Source organism: Grus americana, chromosome 6, assembly GCF_028858705.1.
Source record: "Grus americana isolate bGruAme1 chromosome 6, bGruAme1.mat, whole genome shotgun sequence".
NCBI lineage: Eukaryota > Metazoa > Chordata > Aves > Gruiformes > Gruidae > Grus > Grus americana.
Window position 1 is genome coordinate 43,507,300 of NC_072857.1, and position 23,099 is coordinate 43,530,398.

The 23,099-nt window shown below is 43.1% G+C and overlaps 1 protein-coding gene across 4 annotated transcripts in view; it reads left to right on the top strand.

Annotated features, from left to right (window-relative positions):
* The window catches only part of DIP2A (disco interacting protein 2 homolog A), a 142,743-nt gene that overhangs the window by 44,906 nt on the left and 74,738 nt on the right, over window positions 1-23,099 (top strand). For all 4 annotated transcript variants that reach the window (XR_008577780.1, XM_054830887.1, XM_054830888.1 and 1 more), the window contains one exon: window positions 19,855-19,974. Coding sequence is in view for 1 of the 4 variants with exons in the window: in XM_054830887.1 (XP_054686862.1) it covers window positions 19,855-19,974 (120 nt within the window). In the remaining 3 variants the exon portion in view is untranslated. The remainder of the gene's footprint in view (window positions 1-19,854; window positions 19,975-23,099) is intronic.

A 23,099-nucleotide genomic window follows, 5' to 3' on the forward strand; every position in this document is an offset into this window, starting at 1 on the left:
CTCGTCTACCAGCTGTTTCTTTAAAATAATGAACATTTTCTGTAGTTTTAAAAACTTGGCCAGTGCAGCTGTTCTATAGTTTTTTTAATATATATATATATAAAAAATATATATATATAAAAAAATGCAGATTTTTATATATATATATTTGATATAAATATTACATAAAAATATATAGACTGGAAGATACAGTCTTTTTAGGAAAGACAGGCAGGGAAGACAAGGAGAGGTTGTCACCTCTGTGTTAATGACCAGCTGGAGGGCATGGAGCTCCACCTGGGGATGGGTGAGGAGCTGACTGAGAGCTTATGGGTCAGGATTAAAGGGAAGGCAGGGAAAGGGGACATTATACTGGGGTCTGCTACAGGCCACCCGAGCAGGAAGACCGAGTGGATGAGGCCCTCTATAGACAGATAGAAGCAGCTTCACATTCAGAAGCCCTGGTCCTCATGGGGGGACCTCAACCACCCCGATATCTGTTGGAGGGACAACACAGCAGGACATAAGCAATCCAGGAAGTTCCTGGATGTGTTGGTGATAACTTCCGCCTCCAAGTGATAGAGTAGCTGGTGAGGAGAGGTGCCATGCTGGACCTTGTTCTCACCAACAAGGAGGGGCTGGTAGGGGATGTGAAGCTCAAGGGCAGCCTTGGCTGCAGTGACCACGAAATGGTGGAGTTGAAGATCCTCAGGGCAACGAGGAGGGCGCACAGCAAGCTCACTACCCTGGACTTCAGGAGAGCAGACTTTGGCCTCTGCAGGGGTCTGCTTGGTAGAATACCATGGGATAAAGCCCTGGAGGGAAGAGGGGCTGAAGACAGCTGGCTAATATTCAAGGATCGCCTCCTCCAAGCTCAGGAGCAGCTGCAAGTATTTTGCTTATTATGTGCTTAACACATAGAAAAAGATTATTTTTGAAAATTAGGTATTTATTTAGACATAATTAAAAATGAATATGTTTTATATGCTGTGAATGAGAATTGTGCTCATCATTGCTAACACAATGACAAAGAAGAACATGGCAGAAGAAAGCTGGAACGATTAAAGCATCTAACTTTCCAACAAACATTGGTAACATTCACATGATACATGATAACAGGCAATTTATAAATTTGCCTCACTGAAGAGTTTCATAACTGTTAGCATTTTTCATCCAAAACAAAGCAATTTTCTGAGGAAAAATCAGATTGTCAAAAATGGTAACATATTTTATAAATAAACTGCAGTAGTTATTGTTTTTGACAAAAATAAAAAATCATAAAGATAAAACCTGCCTAGAATATTGGCTAAAACTGTAGAATAATTTATTTAAATGGAAATCTTGCATCAATCATAGAATCATAGAATGGTTTGGGTTGGAAGGGACCTTAAAGATCATCTAGTTCCAACCCCCCTGCTGTGGGCAGGGACACTCTCCACTAGACCACGTTGCCCAAAGCCTCAATCTTTGTTCAAAAATCCCAACAAAGAGGAAGTCAGGCAAAAACGCCTGGAGGCCTGCACGGATGAACAAGGAACTCCTGGAAAAAGTCAACCACAAAAAGAAGCCTACAGAGGAAGTGAGGGCAGGTAGCCTGGGAGGAATATAGAGAATCTGTCTGAGCAGCCAGGGAGTAGGTTAGGAAGACTAAAGCCCTGATAGAATTAAACCTGGCCAGTGACATCAAGGGCAACAAGAAAAGCTTCTGTAGATGTGCCAGTGATAAAAGGAAGATGAGGGAAAATGTGGGCCCTCTCCAGAATGAAACAGAACACCTGGTTACCTGGCATATGGAGAAGGCTGAGGTACTCAACGACTTCTTTGCCTCAGTCTTCACTGGCAAGTGCTTGAGCCACACTGCCCAAGTCACAGAAGGCAAAGACAGGACTGGGAGAATGCAGAACCGCCCACTGTAGGAGAAGATCAGGTTCGAGACCATCTAAGGAACCTGAAGGTGCCCAAGTCCATGGGACCTGATGAGATGCATCCACGGTTCCTGAAGGAACTGGCGGATGAAGTGGCCAGGCCACTCTCCATCATATTTGAGAAGTCCTGGCAGTCCGGCGAAGTTCTCACTGACTGGAAAAGGGGAAACATAACCCCCATTTTTAAGAAGGGAAAAAAGGAAAACCCAGGCAACTACAGGCCAGTCAGTCTCACCTCTGTGCCTGGCAAGATCATGGAGCAGATCCTCCTGGAGACTATGCTCAGGCACATGGAAACTAAGGAGGTGATTGGTGACAGCCAACATGGCTTCACTAAGGGCAAATTGTGCCTGACAAATTTGGTGGCCTTCTGTGACAGGATTACAGCATTGGTGGATAAGGGAAGAGCAACTGGCATCATCTGCCTGGACTTGTGCAAAGCATTTGACACTGTCCCGCATGACATCCTTGTGTCTAAATTGGAGAGACTTGGATTTGATGGATGGGTCGCTCAGTGGATAAAGAATTAGCTGGATGGTCACACTCAGAGTTCCAGTCAACAGCTCGATGTCCAAGTAGAGACCAGTAATGAGTGGCGTTCCTTAGGGGTCAGTACTGGACTGGCACTGTTTAACATCTTTGTGGGTGACAGAGACAGTGGGATCGAGTGCACCCTCAGCAAGTTTGCTGATGACACCAGGCTGTGTGGTGTGGTCGACACGCTGGAGGGAAGGGATGCCATCCAGAGGGACCTTGACAGGCTTCAGAGGTGGGCCCGTGCGAACCATATGAAGTTCAACAAGGCCAAGTGCAAGGTCCTGCACGTGGGTCGGTGCAATCCCAAGCACAACCATAGGCTGGGCAGGGAATGGATTGAAAGCAGCCCTGAGGAGAAGGACCTGGGGGTACTGATTGATGAGAAGCTCAACGTGAGCCGGCAGTGTGCGCTTGCAGCCCAGAAAGCCAACCATGTCCTGGGCTACATCACCAGCAGCATGATCAGCAGGTCGAGGGAGGGGATTCTGCTCCTCTACTCCGCTCTTGTTAGATCCCACCTGGAGTACTGCGTGCAGCTCTGGGGGCCCCAGTACAAGAAGGACATGGAGCTGTTGGAGAGAGTCCAGAGGAGGCCACGGAGATGATGGGAAGGCTGGAGCACCTCTGCTATGGAGACAGGCTGAGAGAGTTGGGGTGGTTCAGCCTGGAGAAGAGAAGGCTGTGGGGAGACCTTAGAGCCCCTTCCAGTCCCTGCAGGGGCTCCAGGAAAGCTGGAGAGGGGCTGGTGACGAGGGCAGGGAGTGACAGGCCAAGGGGGAATGGCCTGAAGCTGCAGGAGGGGAGATGGAGGTGGGATGTGAGGCAGAAATGCTTGCCTGTGAGGGTGGTGAGGCCCTGGCCCAGGTTGCCCAGAGAAGCTGTGGCTGCCCCGGCTCCCTGGCAGTGTTCAAGGCCAGGTTGGATGGGGCTTTGGGCAACCTGGGCTAGTGGAGGGTGTCCCTGCCCATGGCAGGGGGTGGGACTGGATGGGCTGTGAGGTCCCTTCCCACCCAAACCATTCTATGATATAAATAGAACAGCTACACTGTTTTATATATATATTTCTATATTTTATATATTGTGTATATTAATAACATCTGTATAGCACTATATATATTTATTTTTTATTTGCCTGTGTTTCACTTGTTTTCTTCCTAGCTCTTGGAACGTTTGAGGAGTCAGACTTTCCTGGTCTAAATATGCTTTCAGTTGAGAAAACTCAGTGGTAGCATTTGAGGCCCGCTGTCACTTTGTATATTAGTTGTCAAATGCCAGGGGGATCAGACCTTGAACACCTTCCGTTGAGGCCCACCTTCCGTGCTGGTACTGGATTTGGAGACTGACCACTGTGCTCATTCATAAACTCCTCCTAGCCAGGGTACCCCAGGGCCCTCAGGGCTTTAATGCTCTGTATTGCTGGAAAGCAAAAGAAGTTTGTAAGCTTACCTTTCCCTGTTTTTGGCATTTGTGAGAGCAGTAAGAATAAATTTCGAGGTTGTTCCCTGAGAAAGTCCAAGACAGATTTTGGTGTTGTAGCTAGAACCAACCTGGGAGAGCTGTGCTGGGAAAAGAAAATGAAAATTTCAGAGATTCCATCTTGGGCGCTGTAAGTGGTTTTTAAAAGTACATAAATGTACTTCAAATGTACTTAAGTACTTAAAAACAAAATTGTTTGTCAGAAGAACCTGCTAGGACCTGGTGATTTTAAGATTCAAGAGCACTTCCAAGCCAAAGCAGAAGAAACAAAATCCAACAAGAAAAATATATTGGTTGACTTCATCTAATCCTGAGATGCTGGAAGAGACCTCTGTTGACTTGAAGGTAATTGCTTCAGCTCGAGGCCATACTTCTGCAGTCTGTAGTGGATCTGCAGTGAATCATCCAATAATACAGACTTGTTCTGCCTCACCTACATGATTGTAATTAGGCAGAGCACATACAGGTCTGTTCCGTTAGCTTGCTTATGACAAGTCTGGTTTGGTCGATGTTAGGAAGAAATTTGGTACAAGAAGAAACAATCGGTGCCAGATTAAAACTTGCTGGTTTACCCCTGCTGCCTCTGATGGTCTCTTCAGCCATCAGGTTTCACATAGAAGTTCCAAATGTCTGTCTTCATCTTGGGCAAATAAATTTTTGAGATTGTTGCTTTTAGGGATTTATTGTGAAAGAAAATATGAGTGGTACATTACCATCGTGCAGCTGCCACTGCTGCTTAGCTATTTGTGACAATATAACAAACATAAAGAAGGCAAAAATGGAGAAATATGTAAATACTAATCCAAACATTCTTCTGCTTTATAAACTTGAAAAAAAAAAAACCCCACATTCTTCATTTTCGTCTGAGAGCTGTTATTTACAGGACATAGTGTGTTTGTCAACCACAAGTACTAGTCGAGATTAATGGTAGTTTTGAGAAAGCTTATCGGAGTGAAATCTGGCATAAAGTGTGACCTACAAAACCCACAGCGTGTAGGTCAAGCAAAAAGCTGTTAACGTGTGAAGCTTTACACCTCTTCTCTTGAAAGCTAACCCGTTTGCTGTCTTGGAGTTTTCCTGTGGTGGATTAAACTTAGAGACTTGCATCTCTCTCATGTACTTTTTCATAGAGTGATAGTGTAACTAGTGAGAACAAAAATCCCTGAATTCATTATCATCAACAAAATATTTCTTATATTCAGAATTTAAAAAAAAAATATGCAAAAACACCCAAACCCCTGTAAGGCAGCAAATCACAGGTTATTCTGTTGAGTTAAAAGTGATGCTAATCATTTCATTTTATAAATATCAAGTAACCTGAGCACATAGCTTGTTTTTAATACAACGAAACCTTGCCTCTGAGTATCGTGAGATCCAATGGTCATTCCGTGGTATCAGTTCAGCCAACTTTTCATGGTGCTTTAACAAATTAACATACACGGAGACATCTTTTGCTTCTGTTACTAATGCTGTCTTATATTTAAGTTGGAGAATAATCAAGATGAAGTAGTCTTAAAGGAAACAAGCTGATCATAGGATTTTTTTTTTTATTAAAACATGTGGTTCTTCAGATTCTTTAAAAATAAGGACAAATTATTTCAGCTTGTTCCTTCATAGATCTCTAAGGGGCTCTTTGAGGCTTAAAACAGAAATGCTATTCAGTCAGTGTCCTTTACTCATTTGTGTGTTCCCAAGAGCTGATATTTTCTACTGCATCAACATCTTTATCAGTAAGGGCTTTATAAAGGCGGTTTGAAATTTTAAAGCGCAGTGCGTATCATTAGTGGTAGTATCACTTGTGAGCCACGCAATACGAGGAGCTTTTGCCAACAGGGGTTTTGTAAGCGGAGAAATGTTCTACTAGGCGGCATGTCTGGTAGGAGTGAAGTACCTCCAGATGCACAGGAATTGTATGATAAAGCAATTATATCTGAAAACAAGGGTTTTTTTAATAGAATCATAGAATGGTTTGGGTTGGAAGGAACCTTAAAGATCATCTAGTTCCAACCCCTCTGCCATGGACAGGGACACCCTCCACTAGACCAGGTTGCCCAAAGCCCCATCCAACCTGGCCTTGAACACTGCCAGGGATGGGGCCTCCACAACCTCTCTGGGCAACCTGTTCTAGTACCTCACCACTCTAAAGGTAAAGAATTTCTTTCTAACATCTAATCTAAATCGACCCTCCTTCAGCTTAAACCCCTTACCCCTTGTCCTGTCACTACACTCCCTGATAAACAGTCCATCACCATCTTTCCTGTAGGCCCCTTCAGGTACGGAAGGCTGCAATTAGATCTCCCTGGAGCCTTCTTTTCTCCAGGCTGAACAAGCCCAACTCTCTCAGCCTGTCCTCATAGGAGAGGTGCTCCAGCCCTCTGATCAGCTTCGTGGCCTCTTCTGGACTCTCTCCAACAGCTCCATGTCCTTCTTGTACTGGGGCCCCCAGAGCTGCACGCAGTACTCCAGGTGGGATCTAACAAGAGCGGAGTAGAGGAGCAGAATCCCCTCCCTCGACCTGCTGATCATGCTGCTGGTGATGTAGCCCAGGACATGGTTGGCTTTCTGGGCTGCAAGCGCACACTGCCGGCTCACGTTGAGCTTCTCATCAATCAGTACCCCCAGGTCCTTCTCCTCAGGGCTGCTTTCAATCCATTCCCTGCCCAGCCTATGGTTGTGCTTGGGATTGCACCGACCCACGTGCAGGACCTTGCACTTGGCCTTGTTGAACTTCATATGGTTCGCACGGGCCCACCTCTGAAGCCTGTCAAGGTCCCTCTGGATGGCATCCCTTCCCTCCAGCGTGTCGACCACACCACACAGCCTGGTGTCATCAGCAAACTTGCTGAGGGTGCACTCGATCCCACTGTCTCTGTCACCCACAAAGATGTTAAACAGTGCCAGTCCAGTACTGACCCCTAAGGAACGCCACTCATTACTGGTCTCTACTTGGACATCGAGCTGTTGACTGGAACTCTGAGTGTGACCATCCAGCTAATTCTTTATCCACTGAGCGACCCATCCATCAAATCCAAGTCTCTCCAATTTAGACACAAGGATGTCATGCGGGACAGTGTCAAATGCTTTGCACAAGTCCAGGCAGATGATGCCAGTTGCTCTTCCCTTATCCACCAATGCTGTAATCCTGTCACAGAAGGCCACCAAATTTGTCAGGCACAATTTGCCCTTAGTGAAGCCATGTTGGCTGTCACCAATCACCTCCTTAGTTTCCATGTGCCTGAGCATAGTCTCCAGGAGGATCTGCTCCATGATCTTGCCAGGCACAGAGGTGAGACTGACTGGCCTGTAGTTGCCTGGGTTTTCCTTTTTTCCCTTCTTAAAAATGGGGGTTATGTTTCCCCTTTTCCAGTCAGTGAGAACTTCGCCGGACTGCCAGGACTTCTCAAATATGATGGAGAGTGGCCTGGCCACTTCATCCGCCAGTTCCTTCAGGAACCGTGGATGCATCTCATCAGGTCCCATGGACTTGGGCACCTTCAGGTTCCTTAGATGGTCTCGAACCTGATCTTCTCCTACAGTGGGCGGTTCTGCATTCTCCCAGTCCTGTCTTTGCCTTCTGTGACTTGGGCAGTGTGGCTCAAGCACTTGCCAGTGAAGACTGAGGCAAAGAAGTCGTTGAGTACCTCAGCCTTCTCCATATGCCAGGTAACCAGGTGTTCTGTTTCATTCTGGAGAGGGCCCACATTTTCCCTCATCTTCCTTTTATCACTGGCACATCTACAGAAGCTTTTCTTGTTGCCCTTGATGTCACTGGCCAGGTTTAATTCTATCAGGGCTTTAGTCTTCCTAACCTACTCCCTGGCTGCTCAGACAGTTTCTCTGTATTCTTCTGAGGCTCCCTGCCCTTGCTTCCACCCTCTGTAGGCTTCCTTTTTTTGTTTGACTTTCCTCCTCCTTTTTTCCTCCTATTCTTGTCTACTTTGTCCCAACTATTGCTGGTTCTAATAAAAGGTATCGTATTTCTGCTTGAACTTTGTTATGATTTGGTTTGTGGTTTCCTCCGCTCCAGTTTTATCATTTACGGCTTTACTTCGGGTCATTAAAACCCCCAAAATATTGAAAAGCATGTAAGGTGTTACTCCTTTTTGTCCGGTTGTTATTCTTGAAAACAAATGAACTGACTTTGGCTTCAAGACACGGTCAAAAGGAAGGGTTTATGTGCAAACAGATCAGGGGAAGAGTTTATTCTTCAAAGTAAACAGAGTTATATAAGCTGGATGGCTGCCCCAAAGAATCATATTGCAAAACTCCTCAAAATATTTGCAGAAGGGTGTGGTAGTGGCAAATATGAATTAGTTTAACAGCTGAGAGGTTTGACAAAGGGCTTATCGTAAGCAAAGCTCCAGGTAGGAGTACCAGCCCATTTTTCTAGCTCATTTAGAGCTTTCTCCTTTGCTTAAACCTAGTGATAGTAACTACATCCTGACCGATTCTTTGGGTACTGTCTGAACAAGGAAAACAACTGTAAAATCCCAGTTCCTTTCCATTTAATGTGTTGTGCTGAGTAGGACATTGGTGTTGGGGTTGAGGGACATCTGTTCTGAACATGTGGAGGTGCTACTTCATCCTTTCTGCTGAAATTCCCTCTGGAGAAGTTGGGATGCAAGATTAAAATGGGAGACAGTCCCACGTGCGTGTTTCTGGCTCTTGTGTGTAGTAGAAGTCCCTCTTCTCCATCTCCTAGGCAGTGTGGTGGGAACATTAGTTTGGATAAAGCTTCAGTGAAAGATGTTTGGAGGAGACTTTTAGGGGAAAGAAAAAATACAGAGAGACTGAGGAGCCTCGTTGAAAGGGAAAAGACGACTGCATTGTAAAGGAAAACCGTATTTCACTTGGAGGGAAGGGAAGGAGACACTCAAACGTAATACCTCTAAAACAGAAGACAAGACTGTCATCTAATTTGTGAGATGGAGCTAGGGGATAGTGTCTGCCATGAGTGTTAATTTTGCTTCCTTACACTGGTGGATGCTCTGTTGCTTGCTGTTTATTCTTCCATAAGCCTATCAGTTTCAATTAACTGCAAACATTTTTTGCTCCATGGTTTTCTCAGGCACATGTTGTCTCCAGCTCCTGCTGTAATTCTGTGTCTTCTACAGGAATGATTATGCTACCATAAAGGTGCTGGTCTTCAGCTTCCTTTCTCAACAGCTCAAGTTGTAACTCCAAAATCTCTTTCCTACCCTACACCTACCTGGTGTCTACACTATTACTGCTGGTTCATCTCCAATATTTTGCAGGACCACATTCAGATATGTCGTGAGAACTTTTCACCTGGCACTTCATCCTGCAGGCCTCTCAGATATGGTCAGAAATCTAGACAGTTGGTTCATGGTGGAACCCCCTAACACAGCAGTCCCCTTTTTCTTGTCCCTAGAGAGGTATCTATCAATTCAAAAGTAAATCTGGCCATCTTATCAAGCAGACACATCATGAAATAATTTCTCTTCGTTAGGTTGGTGCCATCTTGCATGGAAACTTTTCTCCTCCATTAGGGCTGCTAATACGGAAACAGGATTTCTCTGTGATGCCCCTGAATTATCTCGTTGAACCTCTTTTTCTCTTCAGTGGCCGTTTACTCAGATATGTCAATGAAACTTGTCTGCCTGAGCTTTCAGATCCAGTTCACCAACATAGACAGAAATCTGAGGGCCTTTGGCCAACTGCGACATGCATGCTCCTGAGAACGTGGGCATCTGCCCTCTTGCCTCATGATGGTCGTTTCCTCAGTATCCTGATTTCTTAGTGATCTTTTTTGCAGTGTTAATGGTTATTTCCAAATTGCCTCTTCTGCTGCGTAAATTAGGTTGTAACTGCAGTCAGTGTTCTGGTGCTGCTTTACAGAACAGTTTGTGTAGATGATTTCACTAGATTTAGTGCTAGAGAAACACCTTGCTGGGTAACTTTATTTTCCCTCTGTTGTCAAGAGTGATTCCACTGTAATTAAAATTATTTTCTTTTGTTCATTTCTTCCCTTTTCTTTCTTAGTGCTTCTGCTCTAGCAAAATGAAAACATTACCATTGTCAAATTTTCATTTTTAAGAAAAATGATGATGAAACCTCCTCTAGTTTTGGTTGAGGCTAGCATGTCCCATACTTCCATTTTTCTTACGTTTTCATTGTTTTATGTAACTTACCTGAAAAACCCTACTGCTAATTCTGTAGGAACTCAGTGAAAGCATCAAACAATCAAATAGTACGAAAGATAACTTAGCAGTGCAGCCTAGTATGCCTGATGGTTTTGTCTACTGGTCATATGAAGTCCTGAAAATAAAAGACCGTATTTCTTATGCTGTAATACTTTTGATTACTTGATGAATGATGAGTGTGTATTCTGTTAGCCATGCTGAATAGAAAGGCGTGTTAGAGTGGGATTAAGGCTAGTGCAGGAAACTGGGTTTAAGACTCTGCAGCCGTTTGACATTCCTCCAGTCTCTGAAAAATGTTTCTGCTGCTAACAAGGATACATGCCCTTCCTATTCCAACTGAAAGGACCAGGTGATCTTTCAAGGTCCAACCTGGGCTGTTCTCTGATTCTATGTAGCTGTGATTTTTGGTTTTCTTTATTTATGAGTACTCCAGCCCAGCATTCAATTGGAATGGGATGAGTTTTACATGTCCTATAGCACTTTGTTCTGTAGTTCCTTTTCTAAGGAACGTGCAGCTTACCCTGGTGTCTTGGAGTCTACAATAGCTTTTATAATTTCTTATATTTATAATTTATAGGAAAAAAAGTGCAGTTACCTTTCTTGATGTTACTGAATTAAAACTCCTACTTCTTCTCCCCCTCTACTCTGCCCTGGTGAGGCCACATCTGGAGTTCTGTGTCCAGTTGTGGGCTCCCCAGTTCCAGACGGACAGGGAACTACTGGGGAGAGTCCAGCAGAGGGCTGTGAGGATGATGAGGGGCCTGGAGCATCTCTGGTATGAGGAAAGGCTGAGAGAGCTGGGGCTGGCTAGTCTGGAGAAGACTGAGAGGAGATCTGATCAACACTTACCAATATCTAAAGGGTGGATGTCAAGAGGAAGGGGCCAGACTCTTCCCAGTGGTGCCCAGTGACAGGACAAGGGGCAACGGGCACAAACTGGAACACCGGAAGTTCCATCTCAACGTGAGGAAAAACTTCTTTACTGTGAGGGTGACCGAGCACTGGGACAGGCCGCCCAGAGAGGTTGTGGAGTCTCCTTCTCTGGAGAGATTCCAAACCCACCTGGATGTGATCCTGTGCAACCTGCTCTGGGTGATCCTGCTGTAGCAGGGGGTTGGACTAGGTGATCTCCTGAGGTCCCTTCCCAACCCCTGCCAGTCTGGGATTCTGTGATTTCTGTGATATCAAGAGATTACTGTTCTTGTACCTTTTTAATTAAGTGATTTTTTTAGTATTGCACCTTTATGACCATATTTCATAGTACATTCTTTTAGGAGCTTGAACAAGGAGATTGGGCTATAAGATTGACTATGGTTTTTGTTGATTATTTTTTTTGTGATAAATTAATTTTTCATGAAAAGTAAGAGTCATCCTGCACCAGTCTAACTATATCTGTCTAGGTACAACAAATATTTTTGAGCTTGCTGCCAAGGGAGGAAACAAAATGTTGGTGATTTCACTCTGTGAATTAAAAAAAAATAAAAATTCAAAGAAACGAGTCCTCAGGCAGGTGATTCTCAAGTAATCTGAACGTAAGTAGTCAGGTTCAAGCCATTCATCTTTTCCCGTGGTTCATTTGGTAATCGGTTGGTGGTTACCACCTATGTAGTGGTAAAGGCTAACTAGATAGTATAGAGTTTAATCAGCATATTATTTTAAGGATGGTATATTCTGTTTGGATCTTTATGCTATAGAATATTTGGTTTAGGATTTAGAAGCTGCATGCATTATACATCTGGGCGTAAACCTTCTGACACAGTCAAGAGCAAATGATCAAGTAGCATACTAAACTCAAGTAATTTAATTCTATAGGAAACATTGAGGTAAGTAGTTTTTAAAATTATGATGAAATTAAAAGCTACATTTGTGTAATCTCAGACTTTTATCTAGAAATTATGTATTTCCTAGAAATAAAGTGGACTTGGACGCAGGGTTCATAGGTTTTGGTTTCCTTGGCTGTGTTTTGTAGGTGGCAGCCCTTCACGCTCCCGCTCCCTTGTGCTTAGGAAGCATTGCTGCTGCTGCTGTTAGTTGCAGCATGTCTTTTCTGATAGACAATGCCTTGTACTTTTCTCAAACTAGCAATGTAAGACCTCTGTTCCCATCAGGAACCCAAAATGTGGTTATATCCATCATCCTTGGTAGCTTGCTTTCTTCTTTTCTAATTAGTGTGCTTAACTAGACATTGCCTCTGCTGGCTCAGCTAATCTAACCAAATTCACAGAAGTGATGTGGCCAACCTCACCTTGAAAGTTGCTAGCCAAGCAGGGAGGGTTATTCCAAGGTCCAGGGACCGAATTGTCCCGTTGCTGTCTGCTGGAGCTAGGTGCTCCACTGCCAGCCGTCTTCCTCCAATTGCTGTGCTTCGCCCTTCCCTGCTCCTGGCATTGATTTTGCTGACTCTGCCACCGGAGCTTTTCATATCTGGCTTCTGCTTCTTTTAATGCCTGCGTTGATTAGACCTGTGCTGCGTGGGCAATTTGTATTAATTTGGGCTGTGACTGACAGGCAGGATCACCCCAGGAGAGCTGGGCTGCTTGTGAAGCATCTCCTGAACTGCTGCTTAGAATGGACTGTTATTTTGAGAAAGAAAAGTTCTGGCTTATGATACGTAGATGTTCTGCTTAGCAGTCAGGTCATAATGTCTAAATAAGCATGTCTTTTGCCATTGGTATTTTGTCATTAAGACAGTTTCGTTTCCTGGCTAGTATTTGGATTCATTGAATTTTTAAAAAGCTGTTTCTACACTATTGTATTTTTTGCTGCTGTTGTATGCTTTCTTTAATGGAAAGTAATAACACTCTTAAAATTGTTTTATTTTCTCCAAGTGGAAACTTAGGAAATGAAGTTTAATTCCCTGAGTAGAGGGAAATGTTACAGAACAGTGGAAGATTGTCAAGCATAATGCATGTATATGATGCCTTTTTTTGCCTTTTCATTATTTTCTAATATCTTTTTCTGAGTAATAAATTACATTGGGTAGACCCTTGTTCAGTCTCGCTGACCCGGAAGGTATGAACACTTAGATCGTTTCATATATTGAAGACAAGAATGTGTGCATCAGGTAATATGTCCCGGGATGTGGTATGACAGCAGAGAATGATAAAATTGAACTATGACCTGAGTAAGGACCGGATGCCTAATAACTGAGGTGAGGCTTCTCAGCCCAAAAAGTAGAGAGAGGTCCTCAGACTTCAGTATCTTGAGGAAAAATTTCCATTTATTCTCCTGCCTTAAGTTTTCTATGAAAAGATCTGGGACTCAGCATATGTGTTTCATGTAAAACTTTAGCATCTCAGGTCATTTTTGTGAGAAGTTTGCTTTTTTCCCCTCACAGTTCAGGGGGAAATAACTGTATCTAAAATTCTATTTAAAGAAATCTGGAATTAGTACGACTGCTATCGCGGAGCTGTACTTAAGCCGGTTACACATTAGCACAGCTACGCAGCTTTGCTTGAGAAGACTGAGGAGTACGAGGTACCCTAGCGATGGTGAGATCAAGGGGTTACATGCAGATACTTCACGTGATGGTGCTGCACAGCGATGCACCTCTTCTGCCATGATGTATTGGTTGGAGGAGATGGGGGTGGAAGGGGCAGTAAGGCAGAGCGTGCTGCGGGCTGCTCAGCTGGCCCTGGGCTTTGGGCAGAGCCGGGTGTGGAGGAGACAGCCGAGAGGGACGAGAGCGGGGCTGGATGGACCGGAAGGTTGGCCTAGAGCCAGACCGGGAGTTTCCCACACGTGTTTTATTTTCTGCCTTGTCATACCCCTTTTTCCTTTCTTTTAGTGCTTTGAACCCGGTTGTAGTCTTTTGTTCCTTTCTTATTTCTAGATCCAGTTCAACAGCTGCAGAAAGGTTTAATAGTGTATGAAGAGCCTAAAGTTTCCTCTACGGTCTCCCTCTTCCTCTCTCCTCTCTGCAAAGCTCTTTAATAGGATACGCTGTGGATATTTGGGGGCATGATACGTAACTGGGTAGCAACGCAAGTAAAACCAAGATGAGGGAATTGCTTTTTTAACTCCTTTGGTTTTACTGTTCAATTTACCACTAAAACTTGGAAGAGAATACTTTTGAAAGGTTCAGCTTGTAAACTGGTACAACTTACAGAAATTAACCTAGTTTAGAACTGAAATTACTTTGTCCGAATTTCTATTTTGGGAGATGAATTTCAAGACCAGTCTTTTTGCAAAGGTAATTAGATTCGAATGTCTAATAGCTGTTTCAAATAAGAGTTTGCTGAGACATTGGTGAAAGTCTTTAAAAATCATTGAATTAATAGAATCTTTAAGAATCATAGAATCTTTAAGGTTGGAAAAGACCTCTAAGATCATCAAGTCCAACCATCAAATTTGATGTTAAGACATCACATCTTAGGCACATGAGATGTAAGAGGCAATAGGGCAACTGCTCTGCATGTGAGTTGCCCGGGAGAGTCCTCTAGCAATAAAGTTTGTGTTTTTGCTAAGAATGTTTTTGAAATCTTTATCTCTGCCTATCTGATGCCAGATGTGTTTAGCTAGGCATCCTCCCTGGCAATGCTAGCAAAGAGTCTTCATTGTACTGTCAACTGTTCGGTGCTCTTACGGTAAAATAATTTTTGCTTGTATAAATCAAAATTGCTAGAAATGTCAGTGTTAGACTTGGTTCTCCAATGTAAGTGGATGGAAAAATACAGTTATAATTCAAATATTAACTTTAATTCCATCCTGTAGAAGCAAATTGTTGAGTTAATTGGAACAAGCAGCCTCTTTAAGATGAGTTTTCATTCTTGCTGGCTTTGGGTAAGTTAAAAATGGACAAAATACAGTAATAGTGGATCAAGTGTCTTTAGTGTGTATTTCTTAAAATGTTATTTTTGTAAAAGATCTTCAGTGTGAATGGAGGGAGTTAGCCTAATTATCCAGCTGCTTTTGCTGAAGGCTAAGGTAGTGATTTGCATAGTACCAGAATAAATTAACAAGTTCACCAAGCTTGTGGAACATGATTTTTCTGGTACATAATTGCGTAACCTAAGAGTTAGATGCAATGTCTTACTCTTTTTACAAAACCTGATGTTTTTCAGACTCATCCTGGGTATTTTTTCACTATGATGTGAAACCTTCTTCTTTGAGAAAGCAAAAAGGGAGATTTAACCTGAAGAAATACAGTTGTGGTTTCCAACAGTGCCACTGATTTTGTGCCTCGTCCTAATTTAATGGGAACTGCTGAGGTTCATTGGTATATGTTTCGTCACAGTACAGCTGTCCTAACACTGATCAACAAAAATCTGTTCTGTAAGTGTTGGGAGGAGGAGAGGGTTCTGGTTTTGGAGTTGGTAAGCCTTCATGCACGCTTACGCTTATTTGGGGTCCCTTCTCTTCCCCACTCCCCCTGCCCCCAGTACTGGTGTTAACCAAAGAGCAGTGCTCAAGTGGCACATGGCTCGGAAGCACCCCACATGCAGCTTGTCATCTGCTGAATGATTATTCCAATTAGCTCCAACTTTCCATCTTATTTTCCCTGTGCTTTCAAGGACTGATCCATTGTGCCAGATGCAGCAGTGTCATCGATCACAGGTCATGCTGACCAGCTTTGCTGGGCACATGGGGTTAATCACAAAGTGGGGAAGGGGCTTGGTTGCGGTCTTGTGAGTCCTGACTCCAAGGCTCTGTAGTTACTTGCTTATGTACCAGCTTGTGTTGGGTTTGCGTGGCAAGGTTTTGGTAGCGGGGCAGGGCTACAGGGGTGGCTTCTGTGAGAAGCTGCTAGAAGCTCCCCCTGTGTCTGATAGAGCCAATGCCAGCCGGCTCTAAGACGGGCCCGCCCCTGGCCAAGGCCAAGCCAATCAGCGCCTCTGTGATAACATATTTAAGAAGAGGAAAAACACTTAGAGAGAGAGAGTTTTTGCAGCCGGAGAGAGGAGTGAGAAGATGTGAGAAACTCTGCAGACACCAAGGTCAGTGCAGAAGGAGGGGCAGGAGGTGCTCCAGGCGCCGGAGCAGAGATCCCCCTGCAGCCCGTGGTGAAGACCATGGTGAAGCAGGCTGTCCCCCTGCAGCCCATGGAGGAAGGATGAGGGGGTGTAGAGATTCCACCTGCAGCCCGTGGAGGACCCCACGCTGGAGCAGGTGGAGGCACCTGAAGGAGGCTGCGGCCCGTGGGAAGCCCACGCTGGAGCAAGCTCCTGGCAGGACCTGTGGACCCATGGAGAGAGGAGCCCACGCCAGAGCAGGTTTGCTGGCAGGACTTGTGACCCCATGGGGGACCCAGGCTGGAGCAGTTTGCTCCTGAAGGTCTGCACCCCGTGAGCAGGGGAGCGATGAGAGGAGTCCTCCCCCTGAGGATGAAGAAGCGGCAGAAACAACGTGTGATGAACTGACCGTAACCCCCATTCCCTGTCCCCCTGTGCCACTGAGGGGGGGAAGGTTGAAGCCTGGAGTGAAGTTGAGCCTGGGAAGATGGGAGGGGTGGGGGGAGGTGTTTTAAGAGTTGATTTTATTTCTCATTCCTCTATTCTGTTTTGCCTAGTAATAAATTAGATGAATTCCCTCTCTAAGTTCAGTCTGTTTTGCTTGTGACGATAACTAGGGAGTGATCTCTCCCTGTCCTTATCTCTACCCACAAGCGTTTCGTTATACTTTTTCTCCCCTGTTTAGTGAATGAGGGGAGTGAGAGAGCGGCTCTGGTGGGCACCTGGCCCCCAGCCAGGGTCAACCCACCACACAGCTGCAGGAGTTCAACGTGGGGATTCATGGGCTGTACCGTGCCCATGGAAAGGGACAGGCTTGGAAAGCCACGTACTGAACTGTAGGACTGGAAAAGATAGGTGTAAGGAATTATGAGTAGAGCATTAATCTCTTCTTCCACTTACAACTGATAACCCTCTTTTGGAAGAAAAAATGGCACAAAAAAACCCCCCAAACCAACTTTCCTGCTCTTTTGTTGCCTTATTCACCCACGGTCCCTTGTGACAAGATCACCCAAAATTGACCTGATGTTTGGCACGTTGACCTTCCGAATGTAGATACGCTGTTGTCTGAAAATGTCACAAACAGGCAGTCTGGTTTCGGGAGACTCCCGGCTTTGCTAGTCCTGTTCCCTTTTTCACCACCTTAGTTATTGCGTTATCCATTTGCATCCACTCTTTTTTTGACTCAGGCTTTGAGGAGATGACTTGCCTCAATCTTTTTAACCAAATACAAAGTTGTTGTTTACTGTTCCCAGATCAACAAATCTGGCTGGACACTTGAGTTGTGCTTATGTAAAACTTTTATTCACGTGAAATGTAAAATACAATTCTCAAGTGTTTTCACCTCTCTGAGTATCAGATATGTTGAATCAATTCAGTGGGTAGACTAAATTTGTTTTTCTTCTAGAAACAGAATTCTGCTAAACCATTTAACATTACCTCTTTATACTGGGTAGGGTTGAAACATCCCATGCTTACTCAGCTTCATGTTCAACTGCTCTGCGTTGAGGACACTTCAGTTTCTTTACTGGCCTGTCTCATTTCCCCTGTCGGGAAATCTATTTGATGTTTCTTAGTGTGTCATCTACTTCAAAAGCTTCACTTTTGGAGAGTAGGAACACTGCATTAGGTGAGAATGTATGTGTTCCTTCTGCATAGCAGATTGTAAAAGACAGGAGCATGTCTCTGGAGGTGGATTAATTTCTAAAATCTTAGATCTGTGTGATTTATTAAATGTTCCTTCCTCTTCTATTACTTCGGCTCCTGTTTTTTCCCCACACCCCCTCCCTGAACCCATGGCTAACTCAATGTTGCCTTCTCAACACCTGGAGGGGTTAGCTCTCACCTGCAAATAGGGATGGAAAAAGGATTACGGAGCACATTCACCTAGTGGTCTTAGCAGATGCCTAAGAAAGCTGATGTGTAGCAACTAATCCAGTCAAGAAGATGATAAAACACTTTTCCTGAGGATATTATATTTAAAGAGAGTATTTATTTGAAAGTTCGTTTTGATTAGTTGAGGTAGAACTGGTATATTTAATCCAATCACTGCTTGAAAACTTATACTTCAAATGTGAAGAACACATCTTACTGAAAAGTCTTAATAAAAATCTTTTCTAATTGCTAGATTTATTGATAATTAATCAGCAATTTCTTTCTTGGTAAACACTTGGGGTGTAGGGGAGGGAGGGAACAGAAACCCCATGAGAGAGAGAGGAATCCTTTCTCACTTGTTAGTCATAGTTTTACTTGCAAAGGAACTGGCACAGACTCTTCTTGAGTGATGTCTTGAGGGAAAGCTGCTTTCTGTAAATATTTGCATTTTGAAAATGTTGTTTCTAGTTCTAGCAAGACTTGAGGGCAGGTGGGAAAGCAGAAGCTCTTCAAGGGAAGGAAAGAGTAAAATGAAAGATGTACTCAGCCCTGTATGGTCCAAGGGCTAGAAACATAGTAAACTTGGTGCAGCAGATTTTACATGGTTAAGGAAGGTTTACTGTGAAACACAACACTAAGCCAAATAACCACATAAGATCATAAATTTATGATAGGTTCATGCAAAATAACCTTGCAGCTGCTTTGTAATTTTACATCGGTTGTACTTGGTGTGTAGTGGCTATTGCACTTCTGGAGGTGATCGCGCACCGGTCTTCAAACAGTGCACACTGAAGAGTCCTGCTTTGTTCCTTACGCTCCTCTGGCTTCTCGTGGCTGTGGGTGACGTGTGTCCTCAGAGAGCACCTGCAGAGCTCTCAGCTCTTGGGTTCGTACTCGAAGTGTAGATGGTATAATAGGTGAGCAAATAAAATTGCAAGTGAAGTTCCTAGATTAAATTTGTATAGTCCTTACAGATATATCAAGGGGGAGTCTCCTCATTTGGGGAGTTAGGGAGTGATAGGAAATATTTAATAGTTACTGTCCACCCCTTTGATTTCTTATTTCTGCTGTGCTAGAATGTAAAGGTGAGATTCAGCTTCCTGAATGTCCACCAGCCCAAAGGCAGGCGCCTGCTCTAGTTCTCTGCCTACAGCCCTGTTCTAGGCAGGTGCCGAGGAAATGACTAGAGGGCGGTTCAGTGCCTCTCGGTTTTGTTCCCCTTCACGGGGACGGGCAGATCTGTAATCCTTTAATGAGTAGATAAAGTGCCTGGCCAACCTAGGTTAGAGCAGCAGCTTTTAGACAGCTGAAGCTGACGGAGTAATTCTGCCCTTAATATCTGCAAAGTTTTTATTGGAGAATTGTGGAGGTTTTGTACAATGTGAATCTTCTGGGTATTGCTCTATTAAATAGGGATAAACAGATGTGCACATTCCTAAATTTTACCCAAATTAGCTGTCTTGGTTTTAGACTCAAAAGAAATTTGACAGAATAGTTCAAGTTTTATTTAAAAAGTGGAGCAGTATCATCTTATCTCTTCAGGATCTCCAAGTCCAATGTGTAATTGTAACCATTTCTGCAGCATTTCTTTTGATGTCTAGCAGTAAGCTGGGAGAGGGTTGGTTCCCTCTCCCCCTTCCGCGTGGATCTGGCGTACAGAGCACCTAGTGACAAATGATCGTAAACTCCTGCCTGTGAGGAGTAAAGGAGTTTTTCTGTTACTCAGAAGTGTTTCTTATTTTCTGTGTGAAATGCTTATCAGGTCAGGCAGGGTTTAAATAATTTAAAAAGTGTTTTTTTAACTCATTTTAACCTTTTTTTTAAAGGTATAGACTTAGGGCTGCGGTTGAACTTGTAAGTAGGTGTCAAGGGTGGTAGAACAACGTAGACATGAGAGCAGATGTTTTATTTGTGAACCTGAATTTGTATTGAAATAAAACTGTATTTCAGGTGTGGATCCATCCCTGCAAGCAGAGAACAGAGTCCCAGGCTCTTCGCAAGCTACCGCTGCTGTATCTAAACAGCAGAAATCTCGTTCTACCAACTCGAGGGATGAGCGCTTCCGATCAGGTAAGGAAAAGAAATGTAGCTAAAACATCATGCGTCTTAAGAGGAAAAGCGTACCAGTAAAGTAGTACCTACACCTAAAGAAAAAGCTGAAAGTGCTTTGGAAGAAGGGAAGAGCTAATGGATATTTTTCAAGTAGCTTTTTGTATTTTGTATAGGTGAGTGGATTTGTTCAAATCCAGAATGGAGGAAATGCTAGGATGGAAAGAAATTGTAGACATGCCTTCTGAAGTTTTTCTTACTGTGAATTTTATAGCATGCTTCACAATTTTCTCGTTTGCCATTTGGGTTTCTGGTCTGTAGAACAATTATTTAAATATTCAGAAGACTACTGCATGTGGGTTGTGGGGTTTTTATTTGCTTGGTTGGTTGGGCTGTTTTGTTAAGGGAAGGTTATAGGATTATCATATTTACTGTAGCTCACTTTCAGATATTTCCTGGTTTAAGGCAAGTGCACAAAAAAGGGAAATGTCACAATGGATATTTTACTTAATGTTAAATGGACACCACTGTGACAAACCTGTTTTGGAAACTTCTGTGAAAATATCAATATCCCCATCGCATCCTGTTTCCATTGTTACTTATCAGGTGGTTGAAGTACGCTGTTTCCCTGTGAAATTCCTTGTCACAATAGTGAGAAAAGGCAGGTGTTTGGAAGCTTTTCTCTCCTAAATAACTTTGGACTTTTAACTGGAAATCTTTCTGTTTGTTTTGCAGAGTAATTATATGTCTTGGGTTTGGGGATGAGAAGTGCAAGCAATGGCATGCACTGCACATCCTTAATACGTTGTCGGTCTTGCGCCACCTTGTTTTGCTTGGGCATAGTGGTTATTGCATCATATGTGCATTGCTGCCATTTAAAACCTTGCTCCAGAAATGGAGCTGATATGCCTGTATGGGTTCCTTTTGAATAACTGTAAGATGAATGAGACTCCTTAAATATTCTGAGGGTTATATGGACTCCTGGAAAAGATGCGTGCATTCAGCTACACAAAGAAGAAACTTCTGAATGTCAGGAAAGATTACATAGTATCAAAATTAACTAAATGACGTGTTTAAGAGTATGTACAAATCAGTCATTTCAATTTATTTTTGCATTTTAAATGTATCGTCAATATAATTCTACTGTTGAATATATACCGAAGGGAGGAAAAAACCCCACAAAAAACCCCCACAAAAACAAACAAAAAACCCCAAACACAACAGATTTAGTGGTTGAATTACAGCCATGATTTCCAAGTTCCTTTGAGTGAGTAGATTCCAAATAAATTACAAGCAGAGTCATGAATCTGATAGAAATTAATTCATTTAAAGTAGCATTTGACATTGTTAAACTAACATAAATAAAATCTGCAAAAAGAGCACAACTGCAGCAGGGGATACTTGGGAACCATTAGCTGAGAGAGCTAGGAGGGTCTAGAGCAATATGCTGTATACGCGGACAATTTTCCTGTCTCAGAGCCTCAGATGTCCCATTTAATCTGCACCGAAGATACTTAAAAAAGCTAACAAACAAACCAAGAAGCAAGTAAACAATCCTGCCATACTACTGGTGGTGTCTGGGGGAAGTTTGGCATAGGGCTCATTAGTCTTGCAGTGCAAGACATGTAGGAGTGGGTGGATATTACCAAGTTCAGCTAGCATACTTGCTTAGGAATAGATGTGGCTTTTAAATGTTAGTCTAATTAGCAGTGCTTCCTCTTTTCCTAGAGTGAATATTTCCATGGCCTTGTTAATTTTAAAATTCTTTTAAATAAAAATTTTTCAGTGATTCTGAAGTACTGCTCACAGACTCATTGGTCTAGAGCTTAGCCGATAGTTTAACATCTCAATCTGAGTATTTCTGAATGGCCCTAAGTGTTCAGGCAATCCTGCCAGTGGGCAGTTATTCAAGATGTGAGGGGTTTTAGGTTATTTCTTGTACTTGTCACTGGCCAGTGCCAAAACCCTAGGTAATACTTCATGTGGGCTGCTAGGGTTTCCCATCGCTGCTCCGCTAACTCATGTTTCATGAAATATTCTTGCCCAGAACATGTTCTTCACTTTGAAATTTAAACTCTTGGGGAAAAAGTTCTTCGTTGTAACACGTGTAATTGTATTTCTTTTTCCCAGCAGTGATATATGACAAGACTTAGTGTGCTGAGGTGGTGTCAAAACCAAATAGCAATGGGTTTACTTGACTTGATTTAGGTTAAACTTATGTCTAGGGAAGGTAACATAGATATAGCTTTCAGAAGCTGGTCTCCTTTTTCCTTTTTAATTTTTACAAAACAATTCTTCAGATTTATTGCATTAGTGGTTCTCTTTACCTCAATGAAGAGATAGACTGAAAGAAAAACGCAAGATGTTTGTTGCATGTGCTTTTACTCCTTGAACGTATTACTACTGTGATTCTAGTAGATGGTGAATCATGTAGTTGATTCGAGTCTGAAAATCCTTCACATTGGTGTTGATGCTCTTTTTCATCGCTGCTCATGCTGTGAGATTTATGTATACATTGAGCGCGAACAGAAATGTTGACAAGATGCCTCAGAAAATGCCTGTTACTGCGAAGTAGCTTCACTTTGTTCCTCTCAATACTTTGGCATAAAGACAGTCACAGTTTTGCTTCACAAAGCAATCCCAATTTATCTGAGAAATTCTAGCATGTTCTACCTAAAGGCAAGCTGTCCACCAGCACCAGCTTGAAATGTTGTTACCTTTCTAAATTTCCCTGGATGTTGACACACGTTACCTGTTATGAAGGATGAACAGCTTTAGGCTGTCATTCTGGATACTGTTGCTGCTTTTATCAATGGCACGCTTATTTATTCTTTAGAATTTTGGGGGAAGCGGAGGGTGTGTTGTTTCTTTTTTTATTTCCTCCTAGTCTTTATTTCTTTTTTTCCTTTCTTTGCATCTCATCGGTTCTGCTATGTTCTTTTCAAGAGTAGCTGATGAGGGTGCAATGCAACTTCATAGAACAGGATCTCTTTCTGGAGCAATTATAGTTATTTTAGAACTGTCCACATAAATTACTTAAAATAAGCAAGCGAAACAGTTTTGTCTTTTTATGCAATTAATCTGCCATTTGCTAGCCGTAAGCACATTTTTTTATAGTTTCCCAGGGTTGTTGTCCATTTAAACTA